The 19,121-nt window shown below is 43.4% G+C and overlaps 1 protein-coding gene across 1 annotated transcript in view; it reads right to left on the bottom strand.

Moving 5' to 3' along the window:
* Positions 1 to 462: 462 nt before the first annotated feature.
* LOC124058436 (zinc finger SWIM domain-containing protein 6) overlaps positions 463 to 19,121 on the bottom strand; it is a 41,539-nt gene continuing 22,880 nt past the window's right edge. The window contains exons 2-14 of the mRNA XM_046387690.1: positions 17,766 to 18,122; positions 16,363 to 16,511; positions 14,221 to 14,371; positions 12,484 to 12,663; positions 11,910 to 12,080; positions 11,653 to 11,799; positions 11,012 to 11,158; positions 9,899 to 10,159; positions 8,741 to 8,876; positions 3,679 to 3,836; positions 3,340 to 3,503; positions 1,672 to 1,753; positions 463 to 1,568 (exon numbers count right to left, since the gene is read on the bottom strand). Coding sequence (XP_046243646.1) covers positions 703 to 1,568; positions 1,672 to 1,753; positions 3,340 to 3,503; positions 3,679 to 3,836; positions 8,741 to 8,876; positions 9,899 to 10,159; positions 11,012 to 11,158; positions 11,653 to 11,799; positions 11,910 to 12,080; positions 12,484 to 12,663; positions 14,221 to 14,371; positions 16,363 to 16,511; positions 17,766 to 18,122 — 2,969 coding nt within the window. The 3' untranslated portion in view covers positions 463 to 702. The remainder of the gene's footprint in view (positions 1,569 to 1,671; positions 1,754 to 3,339; positions 3,504 to 3,678; positions 3,837 to 8,740; positions 8,877 to 9,898; positions 10,160 to 11,011; positions 11,159 to 11,652; positions 11,800 to 11,909; positions 12,081 to 12,483; positions 12,664 to 14,220; positions 14,372 to 16,362; positions 16,512 to 17,765; positions 18,123 to 19,121) is intronic.

Genomic DNA, 19,121 nt, shown 5'->3' with positions numbered 1-19,121 from the left:
GGAGGCTTTCCTGTCAGTGCTAACCCAAGCTGTGCCGAGCCGAGCTAAGCTGTGCAGTGCTGCCCAGCGCCCACCGGTGAGGGCCTGGACAGAGGGAGGTGCTCTGTGTGGTTTAAAGCCTTAGTTTCTCTTTGAGGATGCCGAGACGTTGGTTTTTTCTTCTTCTTCCTCTTGTTTTTCGTTTTTACATGAGTGCTATTGTAGAAGGGCTTCAGCCACTTGACAACATATAACTCATTATACACTGAAAAAGGGAAAAAAAAAAACCCAAGATGATTTAAATCATAAAAATAAAGGAACTAAAGTTATAAAATAAAAAAAGCCATTTCACTTTTCATTTTCCTCTCTCACACATGTAGAGAAATACACACAAACATTCAAAACATGACAAATTTCCTCTCCTCTGAAAAATAAAAACACTTCTGTACACATAGTAGTAATAATATTATTAATAATAATAATAATAATAATAATAGTAATAATGTTTATAACAATAACAACAGCAAGAACAATAATACCGCATGTGGCTCTGTTGATTTTTTTGTCATCTTTTCCTTTCTCTTTTTGCTTCATTCTACAAGTCACATCCCTCTTTTTTACTTGTCTATTTTTTAAGTCCAAAAGAAGTTCAAAAGGCAGACTCAAGTTAATAGAAAAGTACTAGCGTGGGAGGGGAGCTTTTGGCAACCCCCGGCCTCACCCTCAGCCAAACCTCTCCCTCACCAGCATCATTAGTTTCTTTTTGCCCTTGTAGATCTGTTTCAGGTTGTCTATGAACTGGGTGAACTGAATGTGTCCGTCGTGAGCCATCATGAAAGTCTCCCGGGCTTTGCCCAGGAACTCGATGAACTCGCTGTAGTGGCGTGGGCTGATGTGTGTGAGCCGCGAGTGCGTGGTGTTAATGTAGGCTCCGATGGTTGCGTCCAGCAGCTGCCTGAGTGGCGCCTTGTCCAGGGACATCAGCTTCCCAGAGTTCCTGCGACTGTGCAGCGCCGACACCATGCCCGGCGTGGTCAGCGTGCACCTCCGCAAAATGTCCGAGAGCACGGTGGCACACTTCACGCTCTTCACCACCAGGGGGATAACGGCGGCAAGCTCGTTTTTCCCCAACGAGTGGCTGAGCGCGCAAGCCCACAGCACGTCGTTGATGGCCGGGTGTGTGTCCTGGTTGTAACTGAGGTTTAGATGAGCCATAGCTAATGTCGCCAGCTTATACGCCCTCATTGGGTAACCACGGTGTTCCATATAGCGTGCTATAGTGAACAGCTGTGTGTAGCTCATCCCTGTCGCTGCCGCGTCCAGTACAATCTGGTAGGCTGTCTCGAAGGCAATGTGGTCCTTTTCACAGAGTGTAAGAGCAGAGAGGGCGCAGTTCTGGGGGTCCTTCATGGCACACTGCAGGGCCAGGGTGCGGGCGGATGAAGCCAGGTTCTCCTGCTGGTGGCAGTCCAGATGGAGGCGGACAATAGTGCTGTTGGACATGACAGTGGTGGCCACAATACTGGTGGCTTCTGTAGGGGTGAAGAGGGTGAACCAGCTCTGCATGATGCTGTCCAGGGCATACACACCTGGGAGACACACACGACACAAAGTTTGAAGGTTAAGTGATTAAATCAAGTGTCATTATGAAACAAATCAAAGAGAAACAAGTCAGAAGTCAGGTTCACTTACCCACTTCAGTGGCACATGTGACTAACCAGCGCACCATCTCTCTCCTCCTCCAGTTTAACGTGGACAAAGTTATTCTCATCACCTGAGAAATATGGAATAAAAGGAGAGGTGCTTACAGGTTAGCGCGAGAGGAAATATGAACTCCATAACTGAGATACACAATATGGACAAAAGTATTTGGATACCATTACACCAACAGGGACTTTAATGTCATCACACTCTAAATACACAGACAGCTTTGCAGCTATAACAGCTTCCACTCTTCTGGGAAGGCTTTCCATAACATGGTTTCTGTGGGATTTTTTTTGTCCATTCATGCAGCAGAGCATTTGTGAGGTCAGACACTGATACTCCGTTCCAGTTCATCCCAAAGGTGTTGAATGGGGTTGAAGTGAGGGCTCTGCGCAAACCAATCAACTTGGTCTTTGCTTTGTGCACTGGCACACTGGAATAGAAAAGGACATTCTCCAAACCTTTGCCACAAAGTTGCTGAAGGATTAAGATTTCCCTTCACCGAAAGTAAGGAGCCAAGCCCAACCCCCGAAAAACAGCCCCATACCACACCTGAATTCAATAGTAAAGCTAATAGAGCTGTGTCCAAATACTTTTGTCTATGTAGCGTATCTCTGCTATTCCCAGCCATCCCCACTGTTTTTGAATATTTTTGATACCTACTTCAACTAACACAGTAAAGTTGAACAAGTGTAAGAGCAGGGACTACATCACGTTTTCAACAATCATTAAACACTAACTTATTTTTTCATGATTGATTTGTCATCAAAGATACTCAAGCCTTCTTTTCGTTGTTGGATTTTGTAACTGGCTGAGGGACACAGCTGCAGTGAGGAGGACAAACCCTCAAGCAAACCTTCAAAGGAAACACTTAAATAATGGAACGTATGGGGGACATAGCAAGGGAAGGTCTTTCCGAGATCAGCTTGGTTTACAACAGCACTGAAGGCTTGTTCACAAATGTCAAGCACAAAAGAATAAAAACAACTTAACAAGGCTTCCTAGCACATTTTCCTTTACATTTCAGTGCATTTCAGTGGAATTCAACTGTACAATGCATAGTTAAGTGAAAAAGAATTCTATGAAAATTTTGCATTAAAATGTGGCTTAAAAACAATAAAGCAAATCAAGTATGATAATCAAGTTTCTGAAGCAAAATTAGCAAGCTTCATAAAAGACATTCAGTTTCAGAAAGGATAAAGAAAGGATAAAGAAGCTAAAGAATAAAGTCCTCCCACAGACCCAACAGATCTCAACATAACTTTATCTTAATAGCATTTACAGTAGATTTTATCCTCAAGAGTTTCAAGGATCAAATATTTTGCTGCGGAAAGACAAGAACTAGTGGATACATTTCAAGTATTCAAATGAGTTTTACACTCATTTTAGAGAGAAAGCGTTGCTTTATAGGAGCCTGATATGAAGAGAATATTATTATCACACATAATGAATGTAACACCAAACATTTTCTTACAGCAATCTGATGGAAATTTGTTTTGGTTCTTCATTTGTCTCCAGACTAAAATAGTGATTCTGCTGGCTTAATTTATACACACATGAATATTTACAACCTTGACCTGATAATCTTCTATCAAAGTAAAGAATAAATACACAGCGGTACCCATTTTGACAAAGAATGTGGGCGTGTTTGCGTACCTGCAGTCCCAGTTCCAGAGAGACTTTGAGAAGTGTGATGTCAGGCAGGCTGTCCATCAGAGTAGCGATCTTGAACGCATCTTGTGCCAGTTTGAAGATGTGAGACGAGGAGTGAATGTTTTTCTGGATGGACTCCAGGACTGTCTCCAGCCTCCGACTGTCACCTAGAAGGGATTCACACACAGGTATTCTTTAGGGCAAGGACAGAGTTTACTGCTGCACTTTTGGATATACAAAATGCGTGTTGCTGCTAATACTATCTGAGAGTCTTCACTAACACTGAGTACGTTTGCAGCATAGATGTTTTTCTCTCTATGTGTTTCGTGAATATATCTGCACCTTTGGCAGCAGTGAGCATGGTGGAGGCCAGCTCACACTGCTGAGACTCTATGTGGCTCAGGGTGAACCAGCGCGGGTAGCGGTTGGGTACCACGGACACGATGTGGTGGGGTCGTGACAGGTCACCGGACGAGGCCGTCGACTCCAACACCGGCAATCTGATGAAAAAAAAAAAAGAAAAAGAGATCGCAAATGAGATCCAGCTCTGCCACTTAAGTGAATTTGTGTTAATTAAAGACATAAAATTTTATAATGCCCTTACAATGCTTCAAATAATGATACACTTTAAATGTACATTTAACCAGAATACGAATAGAGAAATGGAGAGAATGATAATCAGAGAAAGGTAGAGAGACAGTCAAGGTCTACGAATAATCAAAATCATAGGGAAATAACTTTCTGTCGTCATACAGCAACAAGCAGACAGACAGATATACTCTACAGACAGAAAAAGTCTTCATTATGATGGTCTGAAAGCGACTTCAAAATGAAAATGACTTTAGTGATCACAGGGGGATTACACTTAGCCTATCCCTGCAATTTACTTCCAACCTAGTATTTAATCACCTAGAAACCAAGGTATAATTAGTATTTTCTTCACTCTAATTGGTCATAATGAAGTCAGAGCCGCGCAACACCTGCTAGTGGATGAAGGTGCTTCACTGGTTTCTCTCTCTCATTATAATAATACTGACAGCGCCAAGTCTACTCCAACACCACGAGCACCACCACCACCATTACCACTGTGGCCGGCTCATCTCCCATTCTGCTTCACTTCTCTTCCCTCCGCTCCCACCTCAGTTTCAAAGGTCTTCTTTCCTTCAGAAGGCAGCACAACCTGGCCTTCCCTCAGCCAATCACAAAGCTAATTGAGTCCATGGGGAAATTAAGGAATTCACCTTCCAGCCCCGTAAGGCTGGACACACATCAAACAAATACCGACACACATGAATGAAAAGAGCCAGCACGCACGCATGCATGCACGCACACATGCTCAGATAGACACAGACACACAGACACACACACACACATACACCTGCCCTTTTGAAAACACATCAAAGCAGCCCGGTAAAAGCAATGTGATGCTAAATGCCAGTTTCAATTTCAGAGCAAAAGTGCATGTGATACTGTTGCCTCCTGAGTAAAGGCATGTGCAAAAAACAGCGTATTCATCAGTCAGTTTTTTTGCCCAAGAGGGCACAAGCAGGGCTCGTCTCTCGGAGAGAGGAGGTGACAAAAATCCAGTCGAGATACGTGCGAGTGTGAACACTGACACTTGGTGCAAAACGAAGAAGTTCGGAAGCCCTAGCAACAGCCGGATTCGCTCCACACACATCTAAAGAGCTGCTAAAAGCTTCCAACACACTGGGGCCTTCTGGAAGCTTCCTGGGGTGAAGCAAAGTTAAAAAAAAAAGAGCCCTGGGTAAAGATGGAGGCCTCATCAACATTCCTGTCTTTGTTTGGTTTTCACCAGAGAGCCAGAGGCCTCCATTGGATAGGAGCTTGAGAGGCCTGGCCTGCTGAAAAATAACCTCCCCAAAATGTTGGAAGGAAAATCCATACTGGGCTATTGTTCCATGGGAAACAAAAAAAAAAAAAGATGAAAAAATGCTAATGGAGCGCTCTGAAAGCATTCAGTTTAAGTACAGTATACTCCCCGTTACGGGTGCATTCTCATCAAGTACCTTGTAAACTACTGCAAAACGCTGCTCACTGGCTATAAACCTGATCATCTTCTGTATGCAATAGTGCTATACAAACGCTCATCTCATTGTCAAGTGGGCTCGAAACATCAGATTAAAGTCGTATTTCTTATAGAACTGCCATGACTGGATATAAACATTGCATTATCAATTATATAAAACACCAACAGAGTGAGCTGGAAGAGGCAATCAATCCCGGTGTGAGGCAGTAAGAGGGGGCAGCTTTGGTGTCAAATGGGTCCTGTGGCACTGTGGCACCCTGTCACATCTGAAAGGGACACAGCAATACTTGTCGCTCTGGAAATATTCAAGGGTGACGGTGCAGAGGAAGTCTGCGAAGGACCATTTAAAGACACCTTACAATAAGTGGACAGAGTTGGCTAATATTCAGAAATGATGTCAATGATGAAGACTGGGAGGATTATTTCTGGAATAGTAACCAAAGCATACACACTGTATTGCATACTAACGCTTTCAAATCCACACACGCCAAGAACAAGATGAAAACGAGAAGTGAAAGAGAAGACGTCGATGAAAAGCAGTCCAGCCGGGTTTTACCTAAATTCTGAGGCCCCACCGGATTCTGGTCAGCTTCACTGTGACTACTGACCTCTCTACCTCATGCTCCTTCCCGCCTCTGACTGTAAACACCCTTCACTTTCATAATCCATCAAGCACACATCTATCAACAAAGTGTCACTTCCGCTGGAAGATCTCCGCTCTACACACCAACTCCAAGTTGGGAAAGCTTCATATTGCCTGAAAGGAGTGATCAAGTCATACATGACCGCAAAGGTATGCCCAAATTTTAGTTCGCTCCTCCTAAGTGCCTTTGATGCTTGAAATGGTGTCCATTTTGGGTGAAGACTTTTCTTCTACACAAGCAAGTACCTCATTGAGACGTCTTCACTGTCAAGTGTAAAAACACAGAGGAAAACAGCCTTATTTTCAGCTTGAAGTCTGTGCAATAGTTTTATAAGAGGTGTGGAACACATCTCATGAGCACCAAAGATTGAGTTTTCAATCTACTACACTGATTTGATAATGATGCTATGATATAATTATTTGTCACTCATTGGCCATTATGAGTATTTTGTGCATTTTGTTGCCAAATGTATGTGCTTTTACTTCAAAGTTTGAATGCAGGCCTTGTCACAGAATGTTAAACTATTTCACAATATTCAAAATTTTTTTTGTTTTCAGGAACACTGTGTGTCATTGGTATTTCATCGCCTTAAGACTACAGTTATCATACACAGTGATATATATTCGGAGATTATTCAGATTATGCAGAGGATCAAAGGTTGTGGATTACAACGAGGATCTAGATTCATTAGCACTGGAAGATTTGTATCTCATACGAAAATCTCATATGATAACAGGTGGCTGGGATTTTTCTCTTTGGCTTCCAAAGAGTTGCGATAAGGACAGTCTCTGGAGCAGCAGTGAGCTTCTTTTTCCTCTTCGTCTTCTTCTTCTTCTACTTCTTCTACTGTGGCTGCAGTCAAATTCTAGGCAGGCTGTGAACCAGCAGGCAGCTCCACTGTTTTTGTGTTGGCCGCTCACACCAAGCCATCACACAGCATATGCTGCTCTCGCACACTTTAATTAACCTCACACACAGTGCATAAACACACACATACACACACTTTAAAACAGTCATCTGCTACATCTACTGGATATGCATTTGCGTATGACTTTTCTTGCATTAAAAAAAAAGCTGGTTTGAGAGCAGCTGTGAGCAAGAAGGCAAATAGTGAAAGCAAGCAGAAAGCAAAAAAGTGTGTGTGTGTGTGTGTGTGTGTGTGTGTGTGTGTGTGTGTGTAAATGAGCGAAAGAGCTAGACTTTTTCTCTCTCCTTGTATCAATGATAGTGTTATAATGGGTCCATTAAAATAGCCCTGGTTCCTTTACCTCCTCCTCTATATTTAACTGTCCGCCATCCCGTGGGATTTGGGGAGGTATATGCTATCATATTACACTACGCTACATTACACACATTCATTATGTGCTGAGTAGACACCCCTGGCTCCCAGGAGCACCCATAAGTGGCCATATTATTCTAAATCGCCGGTTTCACACCACAAAAGTGAGGATGGAGGAGGCAAGGGGAGGAAACTGAGAAGGTGATGGGAAGTAGTAGAGGGAGGGAGGGAGGGAGGGAGGGGAGTGGCTGACTCAGGGAAAGCAGGTTTTGGGATGTGGCTTTGGATGCAAGGAGGGGACACCAAGTGGTTATATTGCAACCTTGGAACCACACAGCCACTCAATGAGAAAGCCAGCCGCGTTGTTTTGATTTTGCAAGCACATTATTTCAGGTCCTGACGCCTTCTGACTGGTCAACTGGAAGAAAGTGTGAATGATGTATTTGTTGTCTGTTTGTTCTCGCTTTATCCGACTGTAGCACATAATGGCGCAAAGCCAGAAATCAAAAAAACAACAACAAAACCTCACTTCTCATTCATTCACTAATCATTTGCCAGTTTTTCAGCGATGGACTTTGAGAAGATTGGCTTTACAGAAACACAACAAACATCTTCCACACAGTGCTCTCTCCCTGTTGGCCCTGCGTGTGTGTGTGTGTGTATGTGTGCTTCCTCTTCATTACAGCCACACTAATTACACTCTCATTAATGTAATTAATATTCACTGATCCAGCTCCCACTGGTCACAACATCAAAACACAGCAGCGCAGGCTGATTAACACACATACACATGTACACATTGTCCACAGATGAATACACACAGGGGCTAAATATAGAGAGATCACATGGAAAACGCACAGTCAGACCTGGGACAGACACCCAAATAAACACAGAAAAAATACTTTTTACCGCCCTTGTAGTTCTAAAATCCTCTGATAAAAGCCATGATTCATGACTGGTTTTAAAGCCCTGGGACAGGATGCACTAGTCTGAACCAAAAAGGGATCACTACACATTATCTTGTAATGCTTAGGCTAGTTCCTTTAGTTGGAAGCTTCACAATAACAAACTTTTTTACAGGTTTTGGAGGTGGAATCTGTATAAATCTGAATGTGGTGAGTTTGACTGCAGTCTGCAAAGAGTCTATTTACAGTCAGCTGGTTGCAATAAGTCTGGATAAGTCTGCAACAGGGTTTAAGTCTCCACTTTACAAAAACATTTTGCAAGTGACCACCCTCTATTTAGGAGTTTTCCATTGCAATGCTCCATTAGTCCAAACTTGGGAGGATTTTCTTAATCCAAGGATCAGCATTTAATTCTACAAACGAAAATCAATAAAATTTGATTTACAAGGTTTTGACATAATCAGAGCAACACACAAGATTGCACAAGCACACACACACACACACACACACACACATTTAAGAGACCTACCGCATGGCTCTCAGTGCAATTTTGTACGCCAGTTCAGCGTCATGAGGTAGGAGAGAGGTAAAGAGATAGCGGGCGAAGGTGTGCATGGGAACACTCTCTCGGTGGACGATCTCTCCAAGACCAGAGTATGGACCAGCTGCTCAAAAAAAAAAAAAAAAAAAAAAATCACACATAAAAAAGAGGGTCTGTTTTTAGTGATGGAACAAAGGAGTGGAAAAAATTAGCAATAAAGCAATGATCTGTCTCATCACGCCATTAAAAGTCACAGTGTCGCATTAAAATTTATGGTATATGCAGTAAAAACAGACCACCAAAAAAAACAAGTGAATTTTTATTTTGCTGTAGATTGAGTGGTGCTTTTTCCATAGTACACAGAGGAGTGACTTATCTGGTACATCCCTCCCACCCAGGAAGTCTCACAGCCACGCGGCATTAAAGCAAACTGTGACGTCAAGAACCATATGGTCGTGTGTGCAGACTTGGCCTCGTGCTCTCTCCCTTCCCCACCCCCATCTCTTCCTGCACTTCCCCTCATCTCTGGTGGGTTATTTTAAACCCCAACAGGCTCCTAAGCCACAGACCACATCACACAGTGGCGCGTCTGCAGCCTCTGGGGGCCCGCAGAGGCCTCGGAGCCTGGTGCTCCATTAGTAATGGAGCCAGAGGTGGGTGGTCGCGCCAGGGTCGAGGCAGAGCTGGGGTTTGGGTGGGGACTGGAGCTGAGCTTGACTGGTTAGGGCCTGTCAGGATGTGCCACCTCCCCCTCCACCTCCTTCTGCTCCTCCTTGTGCCTTTCCCATAACCAAACCTCATTCTGCTCCAGTCCCAGTCCTGTAAATGTACACACTGTTGTGTGTGCACGCATGTGTGCTGACACAATACCCCTGGCGTTACTGTGTAAAGAGCTCATTTTGGTCTGGCCCAGGGCAGTTCAGGCTCTATTTGCACCACAAAATGAAAGGATAATAAATAGCGAGACGGAGTCCAATGTGTTTTTTCCTGTTTTAGCAAGAATGTGTAGGCTGTTGGTGCGTGGTAGGGAGAGAAAAGAAAGAGAGGTGGTGTGTTTGAATGTATGGAGTCTGTTGAGTGATGTAGTGAAATAAAGAGACAACAAGGGTGAGATATTATCAGTTATTATTATCTGTGGCCTCTCACCCTCTAGCAGAAAGACGGCCTGTTTACGGAAGATTTTGACCAAAGAGTCGTCCAGTTCCACTTCCTGCAGCTTGGCCAATAGCTGCTCTTCGTTGCGACACACCTTCTCTTGAGCATACAGCCCGTCGGGCATCACCCGCTGCTGGCCTAAGCCGATGAGGGCCGTTTCCACCGCCAGTGCCACATACGATTCACCGTCTCCTAGCAATCGCTGCACGGGCATCCGTTGGAGTTCTGCTCGGCTTACAACACTGGAGCAGTCTGAGCAGGAGCGAGACAGGGGAAAATGGAGAGTAAGATGAGGAGACAGGGAGGTGAAACAAAGCAACTGGGTTGGCATGAAGTGGAAGTCAATGTGTGTGTTATTCTCTGAGGGTTGGGACACTAGATGAGTCTGTCTCCTATGGAAAACCACCGTGTCAGTCACACAGTAGAGGTCTGAACCCAACGACCATCCAAAATAAAGATCAGCGCCTCAGGAGCATTCCTGTGTTCACTTCTCTACCTCGGAGGAGAGGGTTATTTCTGTGAGCGATGAGGGACGAAGTGATTGCAGAGTGCATGAGAGGAGAATTGGGAAAAAAAGGTGGCGATAAGGTGAGATGAAGAGACTAAAGCTGAATCTGTACTTAAAGTGTGCTTTCTAAAATCTGCAATCTAATGTAATATGAAAAAAAGAGAAACATGTCTTATCGTGAGGATAAAAAAGACAATTACACTACTGTAGTCAACGAGGCCAAGATGTAAGTATAAATCATGTATTTTGTCATTCTATAGTTAAAAAAAAAACAAAAAAAACTGGGAGGGCCTGGGAATAATATACAGCATGTCAAAACATTTTTATTTCATAAACATCCACAAATGTTTGTGTACTTTCATGATTCCTGTTAATTTTGTATAATGATATACTTGTTGTATTGTTCTGTAATTGGTTATGTTATGTTATGCATGTATACAGTATGTTATTATACAGCATATATATCACATACAAATCATATACTGCACATTTTTTTATATGTTGTCATAGACGCAGAGTTATATTTAAGTATATGTGTTTGTGTGAATGTGTTTGATTCTGGATGCCAGCTGTAAGTGACTGTAAGTCAGCAGCACCTGAGAGGTCTAAGCAGGTGTTGGAGCCCTCCTCTCCCACTCGTCCTGATTCTGTCAGGGTGCTGAACAGGGTACCGATGGGATCCAGGGGGTGTCCCACCCAGCCCTCCATGTTGGTGATGGAAGTATGGCCTTTATGAAGCAACTCTGAGACAAGACAAGACAGAGCAAAGACACAGTTAACAGAGATGCGGTTAACACAATGTCAATGACATGTTCTTTAAAAAAATCTACTTTCTTAAGTGAAATTTCATTTTCCAAAAGAGCAACTGACGAAAAAAAAACAGCATAAAGTGACCTGCACTAGGAAAATCAACAGGTTTTAAATCAAACGAACCGATATTGACAATGAATGACAAATGATAAGGAACAAGAAGAGACAAAAAGAATAAAGTTATTTCAACAATCACACAACATGATGTTTTCTCTTTGCTAACAGCAATTAACTACTCCAGCATCCAAAAACAGATGACTTATCCTTCTCTCTTCTGTCCAGAATTTTATTTTCCCTTGATACTGCGGCATATTTACATATGTGATGGCTGTAGGATGGTGGCGTTTGTGAGAACGCCGTTTGAACGAATTGTTTGCTTTGTATACTGACAATAAAGAAAAACGGGAGCAATAAAAACTAGCTTCACCTTTCTTGTGTCGGCGGAAGTGCTCCAGTTGCCTTTGCTGTTGCCGCCGTAACGTGTTCACCACAGCAATGGCCAGTCGGAGGGCTTCTCTTGGGTAACCATGGGAACGCAGGGCATCCACCCTGGCACAGGCCGTAGGGACATGTTCTGAGCATAAATAGATAAATAAATAAGTTTTAACCCAAAAATTCCTCCTCTGGCGAGACTGTCAGTCCAAACACACACACACACACACACCTACATGTACATATACTCACCATGCCACAAGGGCCAGCCTCGTGAGTCAAAGAGGGAGCCCTCCTGGTTGTCGTGGTAACAGTAGTTGGCGTAGAGGTCACTGGCAATAATGTGCTGGAGGTGTCGATCCTGCCAGTGCAGGTCACAGGCCTCGATGGCCCGTGTGAACACAGTCCTGTGGGGGCGCAGTTCTGCAGGAGGAAGGAGGAGGAAGAGGAGAGAGGAGGAGATGTGAGGATTTAGATTAACCCCATGGGCTGAAAAGAAGGCAGAAAACGCCAACAAACGTGGTCATTTGGGTGCTTTTGTGTTCTTAAACATTTTGTACCCTTAATATCTATTAATAACATGTTAATTTTTGGAACATTAGCATAATTACTATAAACAAACATTGCCATCACCTACACTACTTAACAAGATTGGCAGCCTGCATCAGCTTCCACACTGCAGAAAATCTGCCAGGCTGTTTTAAGGGAGAGAGACAAAAGGCTCTGCGAGTGAATGGGCTGCATGGAGGAAAATCGCATCTCGCCTTCACAAAGGTGAGATACGTTATAACTAAGTAAATATGTTATTGACTTGCCAATCACTGACCTTGGTTGCCATGGGCACCCTGAGGAAGTGAGTGGGTGAGATTGGGCAGCTCATTGCCGTGGTTACCGTCCTCCCAGGGGCAGACGTCCACGCTGTTCCATCTGCGCAGCTGGCGCAGCCATGATGACTTCTGCTCTGGTTTGCAGTGGGGGTTCAGTACGATGCACATCCACAGGGCACCTGGACATAGACACAAACACAAAACAAACACACACACACACTTAAGTCAGCTGCCCAACTCCAATGTGCAACAACGAAGTCAACAATGCACTGTCATACATTGCAGGAGTACAGTGAGGTTTGAAAAATCTTAAATACAGATATCATGCAAGACTGAAGGCTGGAGGCAGTTTTCAAAGATGCGCAGCACTCATAGCAGTGTGTTTCTTTCTTTCAGTGCACATTTTGTATGCTGCCGCCATCTTGCAACGGAACAAAAAAGTCTGTGAAAACAGAGAACTTAACTAGTCCCGAGGCAACACTGACTGCACACACATCATTTTGGAGTAAATTGGAACAAACAGAATATGAAAAGTGGCTATGTCTCTGGGGATGCAAGCACATTCAGGGATTTTACTCTCAAGACTGCTGGAAATATGTAGATGCTGCTGTGTGTGTGTGTGTGTGTGTGTGTGTCTGTCTGTCTGTCTGTGTGATTGTGTTATACGTATGCATGAGTGTAAAGGCAGAGAGAGTTTAGGAGGAAGGACGAAGACAAGGACAGAGAGAGAACATGAAGAAAGAAAAGGAATACAAAAGGTGCAGAGCAGAGGAAGAGCAGAAAAAAAGGGAAATGAAATGGGAGCGGAGATGATTTGGATGAAGAGACATGGGTGAGGACAAGTGAATGAGGCATGGCTTTGTGTCTGGAGGAGAGGAGTAGCTGTGGCTCAAAGAGGAGAAAGACAAAAGAGGGAGAGAGAAAGAGAGGGAGGGAGAGAGAGTGGCGCCGAGAGGCAGCATTCACCACACATCAGGTGGTGATAAGGACTTGGGTAAGAAGGGTTTGAAGTGTGGACTTCAAAGAGACCGTACACACACTTCCAAAAATACGTGGGATTGAAACAGATGAGATCACTGCGCTGTCCTCACAAAGTGCAGAACAAGACCAAAGGGAGAAAACGAACACCTTCATCAACAGCGGCAGCAACATCAACCAAGACATTAGAGGAAAACAACAAAGACGGGAGACAACACGACTGCTGTCCTTTTGACGGGCTTGTTGGTTTTGTGGTTTGTGAGGGAGTGTTTTGCTGTAGGTACAGTACATCTGTCAAAACAACTACACGCTATATCAAACCAGATGACTGCATGGAAAGCAGCACTCTGTCGCATCAACTAAATATATAATGTGATGTGTTTGAAAACATTACGAAGGTCATAATATTTGGGGTTTTGATGAGGCGTGATGTGCCGCATTAAACGGCTTGTAATCCACAAAGACACTTCTGCTGTGCTGCCAAACTTACATTCACAGTGAGAGGGAGGGACTGAGCTGTCAGTGACGTGTGCGTGTATGAGAGCACATGTGTCTGTACTGGCTGTCTCGGACGCCAAAGGACAAATAAACATACGGGAGGGAAAAATACGTACGTGCCTTTGTGTCAATGTCTCAGTTCGATCATGCACCTTACTGAATCTGTCCGTGCTGATGCATACAGGGTGTGAGAGGTGTGTGTGTGCGTGTACATCTGTAGGACAGTCAGTCTGTGTCTGCGGTGTGTTTTTCCCTCTCACCTAGCTCATCCCAGAGCTGTCTGTACTTGTCGGTCATGGTGGTGCCCTGCTGTCTCCACAGCGCCAGTCGAGGGTCGGCCATGAACTGTTCTGTGATCAGTGTTAACATCCTCGCACCATTGGAGTCACGCATCTTTAACATCTCCCTCACCTACAGGAGTAGACGAGTGGGAGAGGGGGGAGGAGAGAGAGAGAGAGGGGGCAGGACAGTTATGTACACACCCGCACACTCCTGTAGTTTATACAAACAGATTTACAGAGGACAAACACACCGCAAGAATTTGTCAACGACTTACAGACAGCACACACAGAACTGCACAGGAAAACACGCACAAACGAAATGACAGATACACAAGCACGTCACGAAGTGACGAAGATGGAAGTTTACCAGTAACAAAATGAACCAAGCACCAAACAGTACCTTAGATGGCACTTTCAAACCATTTTTGACTGATGTGCTTTAAAAGGAACGGACCATATTTAGAGTTAAATCCATTTCACAGTTACTGCACGTCTGTGGACAAATCAGAGTCAGTGTTCCAGATTCAGCAGCGCTCTGTTCTTACTTAAAGGGTATCGTCCAACATTTAACCTCCATGGTCAAATCAGGTTTGCCTGTAAGTGGTGCAAAGTGTCAAGGGCAGCTGGAACTATTAATGTTCAATGTTCGCAAATCTGCACAGCCTTTGCTTGCTCTAAAATGTTGTTTTAATGCGAGTCTTTGCCTTTGTTCCCCGCAAGCCTGACTTACAAGACTAGAGGAAAAATTCAAACTAATTTTATGCCCTATATAGTTTTATTTTGTAGTAATAAAATAGCTTTGTGGCACCACTTGAGAAATATTCTTCAAATCTAGAAGTCACAAAACAAAAATCCACAAAAAAAAACCTGCTTACAAGGAAGCGACATTGTGCTTTATTGTATTTTCAGTATTTAAATCCAGACGTTTGTCAGCAGTTATTGTAGATGGTAAAAAAAAAAAGAGTAAAAATCTGATGCGGACAAAAATGTAACACAACAAATACAAGAAATTGTGTGAAATGCTTTTAAAAAGACCGTTTATAAAGCAACGCTAAGTATTTTAACCATTTCTTTTTATCATCTCAGATAAGATAAGAACTTTTCTTTCAGAATCTTCTCACAGCAGGAAACACAACAACTCTTGGGTACACGGGTATATAAAAGTCAGGTTAACATTGGTTTAAACTGATCTGCCGTTCTTAAGAATTCTTGGCATTTTTTTAGTGAAAAGCAGCAAATTCTCACACACACACACACACACACACACACACAAAAACCCCATAAGATTCATAGACATGTGCACACAAAAGCACACAAATCATGTGTGTTTTTCTTCTCACTGGTGAGAGGAGTGACAATATGTATTCACAACTACACACCGAGAAAAAGCCAGAGACGCACGAACGCTTACATACACAAATGCATTTACAGTGAGTGTTTGTCGTTCGAGGGCAGCTCAGTGCACGCACGAATGTGAATGTGACTCTCCAGGCAAGTGTGCGAGTGGACAAATGTATATGTGGCTCTCAGTGGGTGTATGTGGTGAAAAGCATACAGCAGGCATCAAAGAGCATGAAGCCAAGAGACATTCTGAAAGCTGGGCAGGGCGGATGATAATGGCCTTGGCTCGCAGTCTTTACATAGTACACAACACATTAATGCTAGCTGTGCCACTGTAATACCACGCAACAGAATGAACCACACATCTCTCTCATGTAATCATTTAATCGCGGGTACAGAGTAGTCTATAGTGCCTCTTCCTCCCTCTTCATCTTACATTTCCTTTATGCGATCAGCTCCAGCATGCACTTTAATATACATAAGTTGTTTTGTCTGGGATTGCTTTGAACAGAGATGACCTTGTTTCATTTAGGGAATCGAAGAGAATGCAAGTGCACTTGGTGGGGGGGGGTGTTTATGAGCAGGATGCAGAGGGAAGGACCAGGATGAGTCTGCAGTTGTTGCAAACAGAGTATCCAAAGGGAGGAAGGCAAAGCTACACAGGCACAGCAAGTGTGTGAGCGTGTGTGCCGTGTGCCGTGACAGTCGGGGGTCGGTATGCTTTGTGTATGCGTGTTGTTACGTTCTGTGTGTGGCGACTAAATGTTGCTGCCTTCTAACCTTGCTGAATAGCAGGTTGAGCTGCTTGCCCGAGCCGTGATAACCTCCCTGGGACAAGAAGAGCTTGACTTGCTCCTGAACCTGCTCCTCATCCAGATGCCAGCAGTTCTCGTCGTCCACACTGGCTCCTGCTGTGGGGTCCGGGGCCCCTACACACACACACACACACACACACACACACACATACAGATATGATATATGTGCATTAGGCCAATGTATTTCCATTCCATTTATTCGTTATATGATAAAGGTAATTCCGGTATGGAACGATTGAAATAGTCGGTACTTACATCCAGACTAGGCTCAAGTCTTATGTACATCCTGTTGTTACTGATCACAATTTAAACCTCATTATGACATTAACAAAAGCATTAACCCTTAACGGGTGGTGGGTGATGAAAAAGCTAAATTACTTGGGAGAATTTAACTCCTTTTTCTGCATCCATGAGGACATTTATTCATGTCTTCCTAAATACAAGAACACAACTGCAAATGATTTTGGCAATGGATTAATTGTTTAAGTTATTTTTTTTTTTTAAGGAAATGTCAACCATTCTCTCTTTCAGTTTTCTTAATCATGAGGACTTTCTTATTTTCTACATGGTATGAAATTAACATGGTTAGGTTTTCTGACATTTATAGGTTTTTTTGAAAGTAAATACATACGAGCAGGCACCTAAAAATTGATGCGCAAATGGATTATTGTTGAAAGTAATTCAGTTAGATGCTTTAATCCAAATGATGTGTTTTAGTTTTATAGAGTTATTGATGGAGGAGCGACAAATCAATAGGCTGTGAAAAAACAAACCTCTTCATCACGGCACTCTTGTGACAATGGACTCTCTTCTCTTTCATTCTCTGAGTTGCTTATTTATTTCTGTCCTGCGTTCCCAGAAGTTTTGATCTCTGTTGTTCTTTCCACCTCTCACATCTCTGCTCTTTTCCTTCCCAGTTTTCGAAGTTTGTTTCCTGTATGATTCTTTTCCCCCTTTCTTTTTCTTCCCTTTTGTTGTCCTCTTTATCACTACCACAGTTATAATCCAGTTGATTCGCTTTCTCTGGGTTGTTAGTCTTTCAGTTTGTCCAGCAAGTACAGTATTGATAACAAGAGATATGCACCTTTCCTTATCTCTCTGCTAACCTCTTAGTCTCTGTCTCTGTAACGTTCTCTCTCTCTCTCTCTCTCTCTCTCTCTCTCTCTCTCTCTCTCTCTGAGGTAAATAACAGGTCTATAGTTTTGATTAGAAGCACACGGTCTCTCCTTTCCTGTCTGGATCTCACTAATGAGTAACATTGATCTTGCCACACTTAGCCTTCATCATGCAGTCAATATTCACATTCATGTAGAGGCAGGAACACACACACACACACACACAGACACACACACTCACACACACACTCACCATGGACCTGGTTGATCTCCGAGTTCTGCGACAGAATCTCGTCAGCCAGTTTCTGCGCAGTAGGCAACACTTCGGTGTGGTGGACAGAAATCAGGTACTGGACAAACTTCTGCAGCTGGTCTCTGCTCATCTGGAACAGGGTTTCTGAGATGGGCAGGTGTAGTTTGACCTGCTCGGGCTTCCGTACTCTGTAAAGTGACAGTGCCACTACATGGGCGCAGTAGAAGATGTCTTTGTTGCCACAGGTGCATGTTACCGCCGTGATCTTGCAGCGGTCGAAGCTGACGCTGACGCTGCAGACGAGCTCTGGGGATGAAGGTGTGGCGGGGTCCGTCACTGTGCCGCTGAGATGGAAACCTGAGAAAGAAAAGGGGATAATTAAAATTAAAAGAGTTGTAGAGCATGCACATAGGCATCCTGGCTTCTGTCTTTTTTCATCATCCTTCTGATTAGCCAGTCATTAAAAGTTCATCTACAACAGTTTTGATGATCAATTCGTTACTGAGTAATCCATCAGACAAAAATGCCGAGACTTCATTCATTCCAGCTTCTCAAAAGTGAACATTTACTGATTTTATTTGTCTTATGTCATAGTTAACTAAACATCTCTGGATTTCAGACATCACCCTGTGCTCTCACTTTTATAGAACAAAAAATGAATTAATTAATCAAAAACATAATCTTCAAAATAATGGATAATGTAAATAACTATTGGCTGGAGTCCTGCTTCACTTAATTCATTTGCTGTACTCATTTAGTAATAAACTAATACAGCTATTTCTAGTTACTGCATTTTACCCTGAGCAACATTGTTGTTTGTTTGTTAAGGCTGAATTATTTAACCAATCAACAATAAGCATGACCGATACAAGATCAGGCATCTATTGTCTTCATCCAGAGTAAACAACTGGAAAATTTAATGAAGGTGCCCTTCAGTAAACGACATTATTGAGCAAATCTTTTTAAGAAAAAAATGCACTCATGATGTGATTGAACAAGTAGTTGGCCACAGTCACCTGCCAAAGGCCCCATGTTCTCTTATCATGAGAGCATGATCAGGACCAGCTGCTATGACTCTGAGCAAGAGTAAATGAGCCTGACAGAAATGTAGATGTGCAAGAACTCTGGTGCTCTGCTGCAAGAGGAACCGAGAAAGATATGAGGAAGTGAGCAGTGAGCGCGGCTGTTACAATATGAATTATACAGCCTCTTGTTTGAATGTAATGTTTGATCTTATCCTGACTGAGCTATCCGGAGGCGCGGCTAGTCATTATGCCAGGATGAATATGAATGAGCAGGGCGGGGTTCCCTGCAGTGGCCTAAAACACACACTGATGAGCATATGAAAGAGACACA

The sequence above is a fragment of the Scatophagus argus genome, chromosome 4 (assembly GCF_020382885.2).
Source record: "Scatophagus argus isolate fScaArg1 chromosome 4, fScaArg1.pri, whole genome shotgun sequence".
NCBI classification, from domain to species: Eukaryota; Metazoa; Chordata; class Actinopteri; family Scatophagidae; genus Scatophagus; species Scatophagus argus.
The sequence above is the reverse complement of the archived record's forward strand: the minus strand, read 5'-3'. Positions and strand labels throughout refer to the sequence as shown.